This window comes from Toxoplasma gondii, chromosome III (assembly GCF_000006565.2).
Source record: "Toxoplasma gondii ME49 chromosome III, whole genome shotgun sequence".
NCBI classification, from domain to species: Eukaryota; Apicomplexa; class Conoidasida; order Eucoccidiorida; family Sarcocystidae; genus Toxoplasma; species Toxoplasma gondii.
In genome coordinates, this window is record NC_031470.1 from 1964499 (window position 1) to 1983297 (window position 18799).

The 18799-nt window shown below is 50.1% G+C and overlaps 3 protein-coding genes across 3 annotated transcripts; 2 read left to right on the forward strand and 1 right to left on the reverse strand.

Annotated features, from left to right (window-relative positions):
• Nucleotides 1–365: 365 nt before the first annotated feature.
• Nucleotides 366–12456, reverse strand: TGME49_254840 (tetratricopeptide repeat-containing protein). Its single transcript, XM_018781081.1, has 11 exons — nt 8697–12456; nt 8011–8324; nt 6867–7118; nt 6258–6343; nt 5432–5479; nt 4510–4630; nt 3626–4212; nt 3251–3364; nt 2285–2360; nt 1393–1457; nt 366–922 (listed from the first exon to the last, which is right to left on the reverse strand). The coding sequence occupies exons 1-11, from the start codon at nt 8901–8903 to the stop codon at nt 789–791; spliced, it is 2004 nt and encodes a 667-aa protein (XP_018638110.1). The 5' UTR covers nt 8904–12456; the 3' UTR covers nt 366–788.
• Nucleotides 12457–12663: 207 nt separating this feature from the next.
• TGME49_254850 (myosin heavy chain, putative) lies at nt 12664–15127 on the forward strand (the record flags this gene model as incomplete). The annotated part of the gene is made up of 2 exons (XM_018781082.1): nt 12664–14250; nt 14925–15127. Exons 1-2 carry the CDS (start codon nt 12999–13001, stop codon nt 15125–15127), a joined length of 1455 nt encoding a protein of 484 aa, XP_018638109.1. The 5' UTR covers nt 12664–12998.
• Nucleotides 15128–15278: 151 nt separating this feature from the next.
• Nucleotides 15279–17867, forward strand: TGME49_254855 (hypothetical protein; the record flags this gene model as incomplete). Its single annotated transcript, XM_018781083.1, has 6 exons — nt 15279–15304; nt 15419–15447; nt 15558–15669; nt 16390–16577; nt 16969–17060; nt 17711–17867. 6 exons carry the CDS (start codon nt 15279–15281, stop codon nt 17786–17788), a joined length of 525 nt encoding a protein of 174 aa, XP_018638108.1. The 3' UTR covers nt 17789–17867.
• Nucleotides 17868–18799: the final 932 nt, after the last annotated feature.

Here is an 18799-nt window from a genome sequence, read left to right on the forward strand (position 1 = left end):
GCATGTGTCGGTGATTGTGGAGGTTTGACTCAGGCTTTGTGCGTTTCTGTGGAAGAAAGATCAATAGGTTTCTGCAGCAGAGGCTTCTTTCGTCCTTTACGACTCGATGTTGCGGCACCTGGGGTCGCTATGGAAGTTCTTTCATCCCCAGAAATGCCAACGGCGTTTCATACGCCTCTGCACGACATTGCCTACATGCATATATTGCTATATATATATATATATATATATATATTTATATTTATATGCATATATATATGTATGCATAAATGCATATAGGTATATGAATATATCCATAAACCCTGAACAGATATATATATATATATATATATATTCAAATTGTTATATATCGTATAAATGTAGGTGTGCTGGCGGTACACACCGAAGGACCACGCCGAGGAAAGAGGAGAGTAGGAGAAAAGCAAGGCGAAAATCAGAAGATGCCGGAAAGAGAGAGGAGAAAAAAAAATTGGACAAAGCAGGGAAGCCGCGCAAATGCGTAAGGTTTCGCAAAAAAGACAAAGAAAGGCCATAAAGGAAAAACTCCGCATTAACTTTATTTCGAAGAGAAGACCTATTCACCTTTGATTTCCTCTTATTCAACAGTCTGTTGGCACTCGAATATCCACGCACACAATTGCACACATACCAACATATATATATATATATATATATATATATATATAGGGTTTCTGATCCGCCGCTTGGCACAGCGAGAAGAAATGAGAGAGCTGCTGTCGTTTCTTCTTCGATTTTTCCTTCGAGGCGAGACGCTGCAAGCCTCAGAACTAAACGAGAGCCGGGCAGGCACAGGGGAGAGACGCCAGTTTCGATTTCAGATTTAAAGCCGCTTGTATCTCGAACGACTGAGACAGGACGCGCTTTTTGTTCTCCTCGAAATGCATGCGACCGCAGACCACACCTACCGAAAAGAGACAAACGCGGATATGTCCATATAATACATATATTATATATCTTTCTATATGCATTCAGGTATTTGCATGTACATATATATTTATACATATACATGCATATATATATATATATATATATATATATATAAATATCTATATATATATATATAAATATACATTCGAGTTACACTGGCGTTCTTCAAACACATTCGATTTCGCGAGCGAGCGGAACCATCAGAGCCACAGACTCTTTGTGTCTGTGTGTGTGTACAACGAACGGCAACGAGACCTTTCGCGATAACCGGTACACTGTGACGGAATTCGCATGCACTCCTCATTTAGCTCTTTTGGCGCGGAAGCGTGTCTGCAGGGTCTGGAACGATTTGCCATTCTTTTCCAATAAACAATTTGAATTCACTGACCGTCCGAAATACTCAATCTTCTCTTTCTGCAAGGATCTGGCACACTTATGGCTCACCATAGGCGACATTCGCATTCATCTCTGCAGCTCTTTCTCCTGCCTTCTTCGCCATCAGCCTCGCTCTTCACGTGGACGCATCGACACGGAACAACGCAGTGACAGCTCGCTTGCAATGATTTTTGGAAACAAATGCATGCGTGTGACAAATGACCAAGAGAGAAGCATGTTGCGCTTTCGTCCGCTCAACCACATCAAAGTTTCCTATCGAACTGTCTCCTTTTTTACACAAGAACGAACGACAGAATTGCTCTTTCGTGGCTCTACACTTCATACAGTTCTACTCTCAAGTGCGTACATACGCATAGGCACCTGCATCCACATATATAGATATATACATATATATAAACCTGCACGTATACATATATATATATATATGGATATATATATATATATAGATATATATGGATATAGATATGTATCGATATATAGATATTCATTCTCATGTATGCAAAAACGTTTAGGGTGTTTCATGCTTCTTTTTCGTGTTTTGACTCTCTGGAACGCGTCTCGTCAACATGTTTTCGTTTCGCATTTTCTGGGCTCGTAACGGATGCAATGTAGGCCAATTAGCATCTGAAGAGAGCCACTCTGTGACACTCTATAGAGTGAGGTTTCAAGGCCGACGCAAAAGCGTCCTTGTTCTGGCGAATTTCCCGACGGGTGTTGACTTGTTTTGCATGTTCATGAGTTCCGAGCACGCAGGACGGCTGGCGGCCCAGAAGAAGATGCATGCGCACAGTGCTCGATCGGGTGGCGCTTTCGACTTCCTTCTCCCACAGATGTCTGTTTCTGCCTTCTCCTCGGACAGAGGCCTCTGTCGCTGCCCTCTGATTTCCTTTTCCCCAGTTTTTTCTTTCGGCCTTCCCCGTTTCCTCAGGAAGAGACGCACTCTCGGAGATGCGCAGCAGCCTGTGCGTAGTCGCCCCTTGCCGCGTCGACCTTTCCTAGGTGGTGCTGTGAATCGACTGAACGAAAACAGAAAACAGAAAAGGAAAGAAAGGACGGGGACGAGGCCGCTGACGTCGGCTGACCATGAAAAATCCGAAAAGACACAGATGCGGAGGGAAAAAAAGCCTAGGGGTGCTGCTTGATCACACTCGAAAGAAAAAACGAAGGTTCGCTGGAGTCCAGGCAGCCGAGACGCATTAGGAGGTCGTCAAAACTTCTTCGCGCCAGCTCGCAGAGTGCCTCCTCAAGCGCAGACTCGAAACGGTCCAGGGCGTCGCAGAACATAGAAAACTGTCTTTCTGAGAACTGGCATTCAGACCCCCTTCGTCAAAAGCCAGAAAGCAGGTCCGTAGGAAGGTGTGAGACACAGAGCGCCCGACGACGAACTCAACGGAGTGTTGAGGACATGAACCGGAGCTCCGGGCATCCGCATAGGTGGACAGACGACAATCTGCTCGTGGCAAGGCTACTGCGGCGTTGTCAGAACTCTGTAACATGACGTAGCAGTGTGTAGCTACAGCGTGAGGCGCGGGCCGCGTCAACGCCCACAGTCAGACGTTGCCCTTCGAAGAAGTGGAGAGGTCGTTTCCGCGCATGCCACAGAGGTCCACAAAAGGTTCGGGAGCAGGGAGAGAGACGGACGAATTCTCTGGAGGATGAACGCGCTACACTCTGGCAAGTGAAGCTTCAGAGGACAGACCCGTTCTCAGAAGAAGAACATGCAGGAGCATGCCTACGGCGTCAGCAGCAGACTCTACGAGAAAGAAGCGAGGAGGGAGCAGCAGCGACTGTGGACCTTGTACCGAGAGAGAGGCGGGCAAGCGATTCCAGTCCGACACTAAAATGCGGGTGCATGCATGCTCTGTTTTTCAGAAACCAGTCTTTCAGACGGTTTCGCTGCGCCTACGATTTGCAAGAACAGCAGCCCCGTGGCGAGGAAGAGACCTCGCCTGCCGACTCTCCCGCCCGCCTCGCGCCTCTGTCTCCTCCAACAACAGCTGAGAAGTATCTTCTGAAAGGGCTGCGTGGAAGGAAACAAGCGAGCGAGAAGAGAGAGGGGAGAGAAAAAAGAAAGGACGAGATCGGCAAACTGCAAACGTTCCCCACCTTTCCACTTGTCGAGTCAAGACGAACGCGGCAACAACCGCGAGACAGAAGTGCATCTGCAGAGACGTTGTCTCTCTTTTACGGATTCCGTGGCTCGAGCGTCTTCCTTTTGCCCATTGATTCTAACCTCAAAAGACTGAGAATACCTCTTTCTCCCTGGTCTCTGATTTCTCACCGACGCAAACAGAAGGCAGGGGAGGGTCTTCTTCCCACGAGGTCCTCTGCTCTGAAGAACGCGAGAGAGACGTAGAAGCCGCAGAAGGTGAAGACGGCGAAACGTGACTCCGAGACGAAACTGGAGAGGAAAAAGGCCTCTCAACCGCCTCCGCCGTCTCTTCAAATACTCGTCTCTCGCCTGCCTTCATTTTGTCTCCCTGCAACTGATGCTTGTCTGAAACAGAGCTGCGGAAGGAGACGCGAGGCATGCTACGTCTACCAGGCTCTGTCGGCTTGCCCTCCTTCTTCTCTCCTCCTACGTCTTCTCTTTCTTCTCCCTCTTCTTCTCCTTCTGCTCTTGCTGCTTCTCTCTCTTCTCCGTCTCTCTCTTCTCCTTCTCTCTCTTCTTCTCTAGAGTGTTTCACTTGTCTCCGCGGGTCACACGTCGAAGCTGGAGAGCAGGAAGAGGGATAGGAAGAGTCGAGCGAGAAAGAGGCGAAGGCACCGCTGTGCTGAAACTCTTTTCCTGTCGCGGACCCTGGGGAGAACAACTCGTCCATGGTCTCGACGTGGTACTGCATGTAGCGTCGCGATGTAGTCAGATCGCTGAAGACGCGAAGAGAGACAGAAAAGAGAAACTCAGGATCGTGACGAAGAACAAGGAGACAGAGCACTGTCACATTCAACACCTCGGCCGAGCGAACGAAGAAGGCACATACACTCGTTCTTCGTTTCCCTCGGCGGAGGCAAGGACTGTCTTCTTGTGGAGTCTCGCTGGAAGCAGACGCGACGGCCGCTCCAGGATCCTCGAGAGAAGTTCGGGGTGTGTCTCAAAAACAGAGCGCTTTCAGGCTTTTCCACCTGCCACAACAACGCACGCGTCCGACCGTTTTCGCGTTTTACCCAGAAGGAAAGACTGTCAACGCGAGATTTCCGACAGCGAGGCTGTGGCCGAGCAAGTTTCCGCGTTTCGCGGCGATGTCTGCAGCTGCTCTGTAATGTCTTGCCGCTTCTTCCGGTTTATCTGAAGCGAAAAGGCAAACACAGTCCTTGTCACTCCACCGACGTGAGTCCCTCGCACGGGTGATTTTGACGCCCCGAGCCCAGCACCATCAGACGCAAGTTCAAGTCTCCAGCATGTTTGTTACCTGCGAAAAGTGCAGCCAATCAAAGTCCACGAATTCATCGAAAACGACTAGCGTGGAACGGTGAAAACACAGCAAAGAGCCAGGGGAGAGGCCCTTGAAGTTCCGCTCGACTTCGCCGCGGAGACAGCACTCAGTGAATGGCGGTAAAAGCCTCCTACGCTACGCTCAGCGCTGCAGCGTCGTATCCCATCGCTTAGCAACGACACGTCCTGAAAGCTTGGAAGGAAAAAAACAGCGGTCCATCCCTGGAAAAACGTTTTCCATCATCTGTCCGGGCGCTGGTAACTCCCAGGACGGCACACCAGGTCACGCTCGGACCCCACCAGTCGTTTTCTGCCGCTAGCTACCTTTGAAAAGCAGCATTTTTTCGATGGAAGCGCAAACCTCTGGAGTGTGCATGCTTTCGTCTGATTCAATGCGCCGACGCGAAGACTGATGGGAGCGTTTATCTTGTTTCTCCACGGCTATGCCTTTCAGAGTCGCCCTGTACTCTTCTCTCTTCTACAGCACTGCACTTTCCGTTGACGCTCTTTTCGCTACTCATCAACTGGGTTCTCAGATCGACATTCACCTGCTGGCGTGGAACAAGTCGCACAGACGCTGAGAGCAAGGAAGGAACGAAGGCAACAGAATGACCGCTTGCTGTGGCGAAACAAAATAAACTTCTTTTTCCCTACCCAGTTTGCCGTAGACCAGACCGATGTTCATGTGGGCTACGTATTGTCCTGAGAAAGAGACCCCACAGAGACAAGAGGAGAGGAGAGGAGCGACGCATATCGGCCTCACGGAAGAGCAGACAGGAAGACACAGACAGAAAGGCAAAGAGTGCGAGCACAGTGGGCTTCAACTCTTTCGGGAACAAGGAAGAAAGGAGTCAAAAGAGAGAGGAAGGACCTCTCTCCCGAGTTCAACAGCTCTCGAGCTCTGTCGCTCCTCAGGAACCTGTCGGCCAAAAGAGCGTCGGCGGACAGCATTCTCGACCAGCCTACTTGTGTGAAAGAATATCGGCACGTATGCAGAGATACACAGATGTACAGAGAGGTGGATGGGCAGATGCAGAGACGCAGAGATCGATATCGATAGATCTGTAGATGTAGCCATATATATATATATGTATATATATATATATGTATATATGTATGTGTGTATACGCGAATCCAGAGACAGAGAGACGGAAAAGAATGACGAGGTCGAGAGATCAACAGATGGATATGGAGAGACAGGTAGATCGATCGAAGTACAGTGAAACGGCGGAAGACATTCCTGCATGGATGTGTCGACGCACATAAATGTGTACGTGAGGCTAGAGGCAGAGGATCAAAGGAGATGCATGGTTACGAACGCATTCGTTCGCAGGTTCCGTCTGAATCGTCAGTTGGTTTTTCCAAAAAGGCAGGCTTGCAAATGTGGAAGAGGCGAGGCTCTGTCTCTGATTAGTTTGTGTTACTTTCCAGACGCACAAGAGAGGCGGCAAACGCACCACGCTTCGTTTCGTCCTCTCACCTTCTTCGTCAGCGAGGCGAAGCTGTTGGGTGTGGTGTTTGAGCGCCTGCTCGTACTCTTCGCATCTCAGGTAGTCGATGCCGAGACTGTGCCCCAGAAGACAGCCAGACGCAACGGGAGGTTGAAGAGACAGAAGACCTGCCCATGTCCCTCCCAGATCCGAGGACGAAAGACAAGCCGACACCAAAAATGTTTCTCAAAGAATCTCCCGAGTCTTCTCTCGCATGCCCTATGCATGTCCGCGTTATTATCCTCTTCGCTCTCGTCCTCTCTCGCTCGCGCATGCTTCCTGTTCTCCCCTCTTCTCGATCGTGCATGTGTTCACACCTTCCTTCTGGCCTTCTCTCTCCAGCCTCTCTCTTTTGACATCCCTTTCCTCTCCTCTCGCTCTCTATCCTCCTTCCCTTCTCTTTTCTCCCTTCTCATGCGTTCTCTCCTTTCTCCTCCGTTTCCCCTCTCATTCTCTCCTTCTTTCCTCCTTCTTCTCTTTCCTCTTTCCTTTCTTCTCTTTCCTCTTTCTTTTCTCTGCTCCCCTCGTTCTCCTCACTTCTGTCTCTGCAACCTTTTTCATCTTCGCGGCCATCCGCTCTTCCTCGTTTTTCTCCTCACCAGTTGTGCGCGAGCGCCTGAAGCTGTTCGTCTTTGAGCTCTTCTGTGCAGGCAAGGAACTCTCTGTAGGCCTCTCTGGCCTGCACCCAGCGGCGTTTGTTGTCGAGAAGAACTCCCAGTCTGTACAGATTTTCTCCCGCTGCTCGTATGTCTCCGGCGCGCTTCGCTGCACTGATGAGAACTTTTGCGTCCGCGACTCGCTGAGTCTGCGACCGCAACCCATAGGCGGGGAACGCGTCTCGCTGGGCCTTCCTACCACGCAAAAGGAACGAGGAGAGGCGATGCCAACCGACTTCACGGTTCTCTTTACTCCACTGCTTAGGCCAGTGAATGTGTCGCGACTTCGCGAGACACAGAGAACCGCGACCTCATGCCTGCTGTACAGCGAACAGGAGTTTCCAGCGCCTTTCTCGCGCCGCGCATGCACACCAGCATTGGTGTCATCTTTTCCCAGACGATTTCCTCTCTCTCAACGTTGTTGTTCATCCCAGTCCTTCTTGGCATTTGCAGAAGGATCTTCGACCCTTCGAGGAGAGCCGTGTCAACGCAGCAGGGGCCAGCTGAAGAGAAGAGCTTCCCTCTGTGCTGTCGATACACCTCACGTAGCGCATGCAAGCCGTGCTCCCAAACCGACGGAAGAAGAAGCAGCGCGGAGAGAGACAGACAGGGTGCTTGCGAGGCAAAGCAAACGGCATCGGTGCGACTTCCCTCAGTTTCGACTGTGCATGCGGCAACCAATGATGTGAACGACTACTTACGTCTATCCATTCGCAATGCTTAGCCGATAGACACGGACACCAGAGGGGATAGACAGAAACCGAGACAAATGCAGAGACAGAGAGGAATACCTAGACACAAATAGACAGATGTGAACAGATAGACAGAGACGCACACTGGCAGACAGATCTATGTGCATGCCTAGTATATATATATATATATAGATATATAGATAGATAGATAGATATATGTAGGTAGGTGGACAGATCGATACAAAGGTAGATAAATAGGTAGGGAGAGAGAGGAGGGAGATATAGAGAGACAGACAAATAGCTAGATAGATCATTTCTAGGCTTTTGATGTGGGCACTGAAGGAGGGAAACGGCGATGGTTTTTCTCCCTCTTTTCTCCCGTCTCCTTTGTTTACCGTCTGATTCTTTCGAGATAGTTGGAGTCCGTTGCGACCATGAAGCTGCCGGCTCTTGGGTTCGCAGAACAGTTTCCTCTCCATGTCCGCCAGACAGGCGCGGGAGGAACCCAGCGCTGAGACTTCTCTTTTTTCCTTCTTCCCTCGTCTCTCCTTCTGTCTTCTTCGGAGACTCTCCAAGGAGCGCAAAAGTGGACAGGCGACTGCGGACGCAAGGGCTGCTGCAGACTCAAAGTTGTGGGACCGCCAACGCGCATGCGCGAGCCAGTGGCCTCCCTGGACTCTGGCGAGACTCCCAAGAAACCAAAGCGCGCCTGCAGGGAGTCAGAGGTCGACGCTTCGAATCCTCGAATTCGGAAGAGGGGATACGTCTCGGCCATGCTAAATTCATCCAACAAACAAAGTGTGCTGTGAACAGAGGAGGCGACAGGGGAGGCGCAAGGGAAAACGACAAAGAGAGAGAGGAGAAAGGAGGAGCGAAAAAGAGAAAGAAAGAAAAAGAGAGAGAAACAAAGGAGCAAAGAAAGAGCAAGAAGAAGAAGAAGGGGGGCACGAGTCGCGACGAGGGAACAAGAAAGGGGAAGGGAGAAAAAAATAGTAAGAGAGAGAAAGAGGGAATGCAAATGACGCGGAGAGAGAGAAGAAATAACAGATAAGACAAGCGAGAACGAGAGAGGAATGGGTACCTGTTCGATTTCTGTTGGTCTGCGAGTTCTGCCTCTTCCTCGGGGAGCCTCTGGTATGGAATGGGTGTCTTTCCGTTGAGTGAAGCCTGTTCTTCCTGTCTCTCTCACCGCACCTGTCTCCTCCTCTCCTCTGCTTCCCCTCTTTCTCCTCATTTTGTCACTTGCGTCTCGCTCCCTCAGCTGCTCTGCAGAGACGTTCGGGTGCATTTTTCCGTTCGTCCTGTCATCTCCATTTCCACTCCCTCTGCATGCACTCGGAGACCTTCCTGAAGAAACAGCTCTCTTCCCTCTGTCTTCCTTTGCATCCTTTCTTCCTGCGTCTCTTCCACCCTCGCTTTCGTCTTGGATTCCTTCTTCTCGTTCCTCTTCTCCGTCGGTGTCTCTGTCCTCTCTTCCTTTCTACTGTTTGCTGACTGGTGCCTTAGCCTGTTTTCGCTGTGTCTTTCGCTTGCGGTGGAGACCTTGCGTTCAGCTCTCCAGACGAAGACGCGGCGGAGACGAGGAACGGCGAGAGGCCTCCTGGCCGTCCGTGGAGACGTTCTCCTGCTCTCGGGGCACTTGAACGAGCAGGCAGGTTGGCGGAAGTGACCTCGACGGCGTAAAACCTAAGTGTCGCGTTTCCTTCCCCTTGCCGTTGTCTGCCAAGAGAAGAAAACGCGGAACTTTGCGAGGTCTTCTTCCCCTCGTCGTGGATCCCAGCTGCTCGGCTGGACGCTGAAACCTCGACAGCTCTCTCCTCGACTGCGTGGGTGGGCACAAGGCGATGTACCTTGCTGCTGCTGGCGTACCCCCGCCGGCGCTGGCCCAGAAGGAGACGGCAGGGCGGCAGAGACAGACGAGAAGCGTCCGAACTCGCGGTTCTCACCGACGCCTGCGCAGAGGCAGGCGAAGCGGACACCAAGGTCTCCTCGTTTCGATCCAAGACGCCCGGAGACGGCGCCGGAGCGAGTTGCCCCTCCCCGGAGACCGGTTCTCGAATGAGTCTTTCGTCGTCAAAGGAGCAAAGACAGCAGCAGCACAAGCGAACGAGGAGCAGAAGGAAGAAGAGGAAGAAGTAGAAGAAGAGAAAAGAGAGAGGAGAGAAGGGTGAGTGGAAATCGCTGTGGGGACGCGAGACCTAGCAGCGTAAGAAGAGGGTGGAGAAGAATGGGAAGAAGAACAGGTCTCGTTGTGTCCCCCGGTTTCCACTTGTGTTTTTCAGGGCTCATGCACTGTCTCCGACCTCGGCGTGGAAAAGTTTCGTGAAGAAGCGAAGAGTGCGATTCCACGTCTTTGAAACTCGACTCGAAGAGAGCCGGGTGACCCTGAGAAGCTGGAGGAACTTTCCTGGAGGCCTGACGAGGTGTGAGTACACCCGAATAGTTTTTTGGAGATCGCGCAGAAACGTTGGATGTGGACTAGTTGTGCCCGTTCAACTCGTCTTCCTTTGTCTTTTCTTCTTTCTCTGCCCCCAGACGCCGGCGTCTTTTCTCCACAGAGAGAGGCGTCCCCGCAAGAAACACGCAATGGTAGGTGGCTGCACTCTGTCATCGAGCAGTTTCGGTTTCGCAGAGAGGGTCGGCACGAGAGAAAGGCGTTGTTTTCAGTGGAGGCGCCCGCTGGCTTACCCAGCAGCTCCGCAGAAAGAAGGGAGCGGTTTTATCGTCTTCATGGGGCTGTGGTGCAGAAGAAAAAAGTGTGAAAAGCCGCGTCGGAGTATCTGTGTCCTCGCTGCATGCGATGGTTTTCCTTGCTCAAAAAGAAGAAAAGTCAGACAGACACCTGGCGGCAAAGCTACCTTCGGTTTCCTCTGTGCCTGACGCCTCGCTTTTGGCGACAGAAAGAGCAGAAACAAAGAAGGGCCTCCGGAATTAAGACAGAGAACACGGGAGCCGAAAGGGGAAAACGCAGGGTGTCTCTGCTCCCCTGAGGTGTAGCGCGTTCGGTGTTTCACTTCAGTTTCTGTAGTTCTTGAGCGCAGCCAGAGAAAAGCGAGCGAAAAAAAGAAGTCTCCGGAAAGGCCACGTGCAAGAAAGACGCATTGCGGCGTCTTCCTCCAGTAACGAAAACGAGTTGTGTCAGTGTATGCCAGTGTTCATACACCTGACGGAGCGGAGGAGCGTCATGTCTTTCTGGGATGTTTGCAAGACAGGCAACGGATCGCAAGAGTCAGAAAAATTGGGCGAACTTCGGAAGCACGCCCGCGCCAACGTCGCCAGACCTCGAGGAAAGCCAAAGACTTTCAAAGTCACTCGTGTGTATCGAGAATCGTCCGCAGAGGTCGAAAACAGAAGAAGCGACTTGGATGTTTTCGCCGCATACACCAGTGCGGGAGGCGTTCTAGCGGCCTCGGTGTATGTCTTGTCGACACACGGGAGGGAAATGGAGGTCGAGAAGTTCCAGAAACGAGGAACTTTTCTTGAAATCGAGTTCGACTCAAAGCAGGCTACCTTTCCATTGTCGGTTTCGCATTTTACCAGAGAGTTGCCGTGTCGCGGAACAGAGTCACCTCGAGTGAGCGTCGCGACAATCGGCACGCGACACGGGCGCGAGAGACGCGTGCATGACCGTGGATTTCTTTAGAAAAGCGAACCTTTGAATGGTGAAGCTGCAAGCGGCCACGGAGGAAAGTTGCGGGGTTCCTTCTTGACTTGTTGGTGTATATTGGAGAGGACATTCGAGGAAAAACAACGAAATGCCAAGACAAGACAGAGTCGGAGAGACAGCCACAGATGCAAGAGCCCGAAACTTTGTGTGGCTTTTTGCATGCATTTGAAGGATTAAAGCCGCGGGGTGGAACTGGACGATTTTGACGATGGGAGTCGGTTTCCTTCCCTCAGGATCTTACCAGTTTTGCCACCTCCACCTTAAACTTCTCCTCTGTCTCCCCTCCTTGCCGCTTGTCTGGCTAGTCGACGAGAAACAGAGTTCTTCCGTGTACGTACGTACACTCAATTGGAACTTGTCGCAGGGTGAGGCCTCGCGCTTTTTTGGAGGCCAGGCAGTCCTGCAGAATCAGTCGTGTAATGAGAAAAAGCCGATCCACTTTTCTTGCGAAGTGCTACTCGAGTTAAAGTTCTACAGCGCACTCGTTTTCCTTTGTTGTCTGCCCAAGAAAAAACTGGAAACACGGTGACAGAGCTGATGGGCAATACGTCTTTTCACCCGGGTTGAGAGAGTCGGGAAACAGCAGACGCATCAACTACATTCATTGGCTTTGAGTGAAGAAGGATCCGGCAGTTTTGCGTAGTGAGAGAACGTGCAACGATCTAAATTTGAGGAAGCCGTCGAATTTGAGGGAGCCCAGTGAAAAAAACAGACACCAGCATCACTCGTCAGCCTCGTCTGTGCCGAGGTGAAAACAGAAAGTTCGCGGAGACAACGGAATTTCGAGGTCTACAAGGTAGGAGGGACAGTTCTTCGAAAGCTAGCTGGGTTTTCGGTCTTAACGGAACAGTGTCGAGCTCCCAGTTGCAAGCGGGAGAAAACCCTCCGGCACAGCAGGTGTGGGAAATCAAGAAAGCTGCTCCCACCGAGGAAACTAAAGTACGGGAGTCGTTGGCGTGCTGGCCATGTGCGGTGTCTGCACCGATTCCATTCCTTTGGTCGAAGATGTTCCGCGAGGAAAAGTGGCAGCCAGACAGTGTGGGTGCTGAACGGACGCGTTGAAGAGCGCGATCAGCGATCCTCTGTTCAGTGGATTTCAGTGACAGGGGCAAGAAGGAAGGAACCAGAACTGTCGGAGATCGGGGTCCAGTTGAACTGCTCCTCTTTCTCTGTGTTCAACAACCCTGTATCATTTAACTCAGTTCTCTAGCAGTAGGTCTGGTATTCTGTACTAACCTATCTGAATTATATTTGGGTGTATCGGAGGATTCCTAGTTAGTGGACCAGCTGGTATAAAATATCACACCTAACACTCATTAATGAGTTAAGTAGTCGACATATTTCCCTGTCGCACTTCTTGGGTTTGACTGTTCGGTGGGTTGTTCACGGTGGTATTTGCGTTTTCGCGGTGCAATATTTCCGAAGGAATGTGGAGTCCAGGAAAAGCCACAATCGGTTCATCGAACTGCACAGCCGTACCCTAGACTGAGACACTCCAATAGAAACCGCTTTTTCGCTTTCGTCGAAAAATCAAATCTGCTGCGTAGCCACACCGGTGTAACTCTGGGTAGAACACATACATTTTCTCGTCTGTGTTTCAGCAACCTAATTGATACGTAGATTTGAGTGATTCCTCGCACACCGCCCTTGTCACCGAAAAAGTTGGTGCCATTTCCAATTTTCTAAATCGTACACCAATGTCTCTGCTCGAAAACAATGAGTGACGAGCCAGAGAGCCACGCGGTGAACGACGTGGAAGACGAGGACGGAGAAGGGGAAACGGACGGGTTCGGAGAAACGCGGGGAAGTGATGCCTTCAACGGCAGGGAGGCAAAGGGAAAGGGTGTTTTTGGCGAGGAGTCGTCTGAGAAGGAATCGGGTGGCTATGTACGAAATCCCGACCTTGTCAGTGACAGAGAACGTCGAGGTTCTGCCTACGAAAGAGACTGGCGCGAGTCGGAAATGCCTGCCTTTCTTGGAGATGTTAGTCGAGAAGGAACTGCAGTCGCCAGTTCACGCACAAGTTCACCAGAATGTGAGCAGAATTCCACAAATGCTCGAAGGTCTTCCGACAGCTACTCTGCGCTCGGCATGGGAGCCGATTGCGCCAAGGACGCGAGCGGGCGTGAAACGGCGGGCCAAGACGAAACGGAGGAAAACACCCGAAACGGGAGCCGTTCATACGAACAGGGAGAAAACATGCATACCCGAGGAGATGCGGCGGATGAAGAGCACGCACAGAGCGCGGTTGCAGATCGAAGAAACCGCGTTATGACAGCAGGGACCGGCGAAGAGCGAACCGTAGCGGGAACTCCCCTTTTTTCACGAACAGACGGACGGCCATGCTCGCAGAAAGTGAACTCTTCGTCGACAGAGGAGAAGGCAACTCGTTCTCCTGACTCGAAAGCTCCGCCAGAGTCAGATTTATCCGACGTTCTGTCTGGTGGCAGTCCGTTGGGAGAGGACTTCGACGCAAGTCGACGGGCTTTTCTCACCGAAAAAAGGGAACTCCGTGTGGATGACCTTGGTAGACCGGATTCTCGTCGGGCTTTGTTCGAAACTTTGAAGAACGGCCCGAAAATTCGCGACGAAGTCGAACGAATTCACGGCCTGCTCGAGTCGCTCGACCAGAGAGTCGACAAACTGATGGGGGACCACGAGAGGGATTTCCTTCTCGCGTACCGAACGCACATGTACACGATTCAGAAGCAGATGGACTACTTCAAGGAGAAAGCGGACGAAGAGCAAACGAAACTGCTGCGAGATGTAAAAATCCGGACGCTGGAAAAGGAGCTGAACTGGTTTATGTCTGAGGCGCTGAGACTCGATGAGCTCTGCAAACAATATCAAAAGGACCTTAACAAATGGCGCGACAGAGCAGACGCACTGTCGGAGGATCGAACGTTCCTCGAAAAACAAGTCAAATCCTGCAAAAGACAGATCAGGGCTCTGCAGGCTCGTCTCGAGGGTAATTCACGCGCGAAACACTTCATAGGCCATTCACATCAACATCACTTCTCCGCAGTCGCACCGTCCACTTTAGGAATCGAGACACAAATCACTGCTAGCCGACTAATCCAATATACAGGAGATTCCGGTTGTGGTGTTCACCTTCAACTTTCTCTCTCGCTAAATTTATTGAAACACGGAAAAATCGTGACAAGTTACACGGTTCGTCGTTAGTTCTTTTACACGAAACTACCTTTGGGAGATGCTTTCCTGATGTTAATCTGCACGGAGGGCACGGATCGAAGTCTTCCTGGTCTGGCACCTAGACTACCACCCGCACTTCCGCCCGGCACAAATCCCCCATTTTCCAAGAAGTGGTGATGAGTCAACGTTCGGGTGTTCAAGCTCGATTCTCAGACAGTAATTCTTTATTGACAAGGAATGGCGTAATTACAACCAACCACCGGTTTGGATGGCGTTACACTGAACCCCGCGTAATAGGATGGAAAATACCGTTCATCTACAATATAAAGAGGTACAGGCAGGGTTGAAGAGCATAAGCGGTGAAATAGAATCTCTCTTAAAACCGCATAATAGACTAGGCGATATCACTCAGGTACGATATAAAGAGAGAACGATGACGTTCAGGAGAATATGAAGACAGTGTTCACCTGCGTTTCCCTCTTTTTCTAGAACTCGACAGCAAGCAACAGGAGGCAGCTGACGGAAGTACCGGGGGCGGACAGCTCTCAGGTCGAGAAACTTTTGCTGAAGTAAGAGAAGGACGGAAAGAAGCCGCAGTTCTTGCGCTAGCGAATGATCTCGAGCAATCGAAAGTCGACCCTGCAGTACTCAGCTCCTGCTATTACTCTTTTTTGCGCATTCGACTGGTGTAGCTAATAAACATTTTCGGGTTGTTTCACACCGTAGTGAGGTGACAATTTCTGTTCAGCACGGGGCATATCTCAGCACATCAATAATTAGGTCGGTAGCACCCACATGCCGCTACCTATTTCTCCCTGTGTGTATCTCTTTCCTCATTTGTTCATGTCGGATTCTGAGAGTCTGTTCCAGTGGGGGGTCTAAATCGTGCGACAAGCACATTTTGACTTAGCCTATCAGATCGAGTAAATTATCTCTAACTCCCCAGAAGTGTTGTGCGTCTTGTCGGGTGAATTTTCTCGCAGCAACCATCTTCCCCCGCTTTGGGGAAAAAGTACGAAGGACCGTTCCTCCCGGCAAATGTCAGTGTTCAAGGAAGTGCCAGTTTGCAAGGGAATCTAACGGTGTTTCCACTTTCTGTCGGAGACTCTGCGTCAAATGCAGCCGGCCCTTCCTCGCATTTCGGAAATGAATGCTGCGCTCAAGCCACTGAGTTGCTTCGAAACCAAAATGCCCGACTGCGGACTTCCCTTGAACTCGAGAGACGAATCGTCATGTACGGCAGAGCACAACGCAACGATATATGTACAGTTCCGCCTTGTATTGTTTGACGCAGTTAGCTACGAGTAGGTCTGAGCTCCTGTTCCAGCTGATCTAAAATCGTGACATCTTCCGCTTATTCCCCTCGAGAAAGGCGCCACGCAGTTTCGAAGGCAAGGTCAGAAAACACTTCACTCTCAAGGAATGGATGTAGGAAAGAGATCACATGCGGAGACATTTCCTATGTATATATGCATACGTGTAGAAAGAGTGTGAGAGAGAAATACAGAGGCAGTCTGTATATATATATATATATATATATATATATATATATACAAAAGATATATAGAGAGATCGACGGGGAAGAGGGTTTTCAGGAGAGAAACAAAGAGATACTCCTTATGTTCATACATATCCACATATATATAAGGACACGTATAGATTAAGTGGCACACGAGAGACTTTTTAAGAGGCAATTTTGGGGAGGAGAACCTTTGCAACACCAGGCAGAGACGGTGAATTATAGACCAGTGACTGTAGGGCAGGTCTTCGTGGAAAACGGTTATTTTGCGTCGCTGCCGAAATACGGAAGGATGCAAAGGGGAACGGGAACTCGAGGTGTCAGTGGAGAATTTCCTGCGATTTTGCTTAGTTTCCAGCACCCGTGAAGAGTCCAGTTGTCCAGGAAAGTAGGTGTCACAGGCCGACGCAGCCTCTCTTTCTTTCTTCTCGGCAGGCGACTGAGACTGGAGCAAAGCAACACGGCTTCCGAAAAAGCCGAGTCCGAGGACTTTTTTCTCAAGTGCTGCGAAGAGGTGAAAAAGGAAATCCAGATTCGGAGAACACGAGCGGCCAGCGAGGCATCAAAAGCGAGGACGACAGACAGAGGAAAATCGGCGGACAACTTTGCCAGACAACAGAACGGTCCGCGGCGAAAAAAGAGCAGAAAGAGAGTCGTCTGTGTGGACGCGCAAGTGGTGCATATATATGCACATGTAATCACTGTATACGTACATATGCCTGTATGTATATCTTTATTTAGGTATGGTTCCACGTGTGGACGTATGTTTATATGAATGTAAACATGCATGTAAATGTGCATGCAAATATTAATGTAGCTATGTAAGAATATAGATATATACGCTTTTACATATAAATATATATATATATATATATATGTAGAGGGAGACAGGTAGCATTTTATGCGTCTATTTTTTCGGTGGAACAGGTGAGAACCTTGGCGTGAGCTGAGCTTGGTTCCGCGCTCAAAACCGTGAATTTAGGAGTGCAGGTTTCGCTTGAACGTTCTCTTCAGCCCGTCTTCCTCGAGATTTGACCCTCCAGGATTTTCTCAAGACTGACAGACGCCGGCTTCTTGAGTTGATTATTTCCAACGACGAAATTCTCGTAAGGCCCACCGCGCCAGCCTCTTTCTTCTCAACACATAAATTCAATCACAAATGCTTTCCACATATACATAAATATTATACATATATACACACGAATGTGCACGTACATATATGCACATATACACCCGCTACTGTGTCCCGACATTTGTTGGCTTTAGAGAGGAGGCAGAAAACGAGGAGGCGGTGTTTTCGGGGATAGGTTACGCAGGAGAAAAGAAAGGCGAACATTCAGCTGTGCAAGCACGTCTTTCAAGGGAAGGGGCATCCGTGGTCGTGAAGAAGCCCTTCGCCTCTATGGCGTCAGGGGGAAAGTCGACATCGAGACATGTGCATGTATCCAAATATTTTATTTTCATAAACACTTATACACAGTCGCGCGTAGTACTTATTCGAGGATTTCCACGGCTACGGCGAGTACGCATATAGAGTCACAGACCGACATCTGAAGGATAGGTGAATGCGTGTAGCTGCAGCTACGCCATCGTTCATTTGTGTTCTCGACATGAAGCCTGTAATTCCTTGTTCACGAAAAAGTTACGAGCTGGAAGGCTGCTTTAGGCCTTGAAGGTCGCAGTTTCAAGCTCTGTTGAGTCGGCAAGAAAAGCGCCATCCGTGGATTTTCTTTGGTCGCGATGTAACTGTTTGCAGGCGCAACTGCACACGATTCTCTTTCCGTATCGAACTGCGGGAAGAGCTCCTTTGCAACCCGGTGCACAAGAAGGATAAACGGCGGGAGAAGCAGGAAGACGAGGAACATAGAGAGCTTCGAGGAGCAGCACGGCGTGGAAATGCCGTAGGGAAAAAGGCTGTAATTGCGGCAGAAAAGCGACACCCTTCCGCGACTCACTCGCCGCGCACAAAGAGGGAGACGGAAAAAACTTCTCTGTCTCTTGTGGTCATGGCTACTTCAGTGACCGCTGAGGGAACAGGAATCAAGCGTGAAACAGGTCTCTCGCTTTCCTGCTTCGCATGCTCTTTGAAATTCTCGAAAGCGCCCACAAATGCAGACACACATGAAAGAGTAATGTGCGTATGTACGCACGTGGAGAGTGAGAATCTCGAAGAGACATTCGGAAAAAAACATTCGTCGACAGCAGATTTCCCGGAGTCGTTGCCGTGGCGAAAGAGAGAAGGAAGAAGCCCGGAAATTCAGAGAGTGGAACGAGTTTGCACGGTGTTTATGCTGGACACTGGACACGTCTGAATTTAACTTGTGATCGACGATGGGAGCAAAGCATGGAACCTTTCGCAGAAAGCTCGAGGCTTCGCTGCTGTCTTGGTTTAATCGAATAGACGGAACGAGACGCTGTGAATCCGTCGCGTGGTCACTGTCTCTCGTATCTCTCAGTCGTAAGACCTCAGCGGAAATGAACACTCTGTTCTACAAGATCAGAATACACAAGGAAAATTCCGTGTGTGCATGTAGATATCTTCACGTGTACTCCACTCAAAAGATACACACACCCATCAAAATACGCATACATATACATAGGCATATATACATATTTACATCCTTAATTATGCGCAGGTGTATACATGTGCTCCTGAGATCAGTGCACGGATGAAAAAGAGAAGTGATTCCAGCTGAAGGCGACGCTCCTCATCTACGTAGAAAGCAAAGTTCGCTGTGCAGTTTTCATACATTCACATGTTCATCCAGGCGTAGATTTTGATGAGTTGCCATGGTTTCAAATTCTAAATTTGTCAATCTGCGTTCAAATGAATTTTGATTGGCCT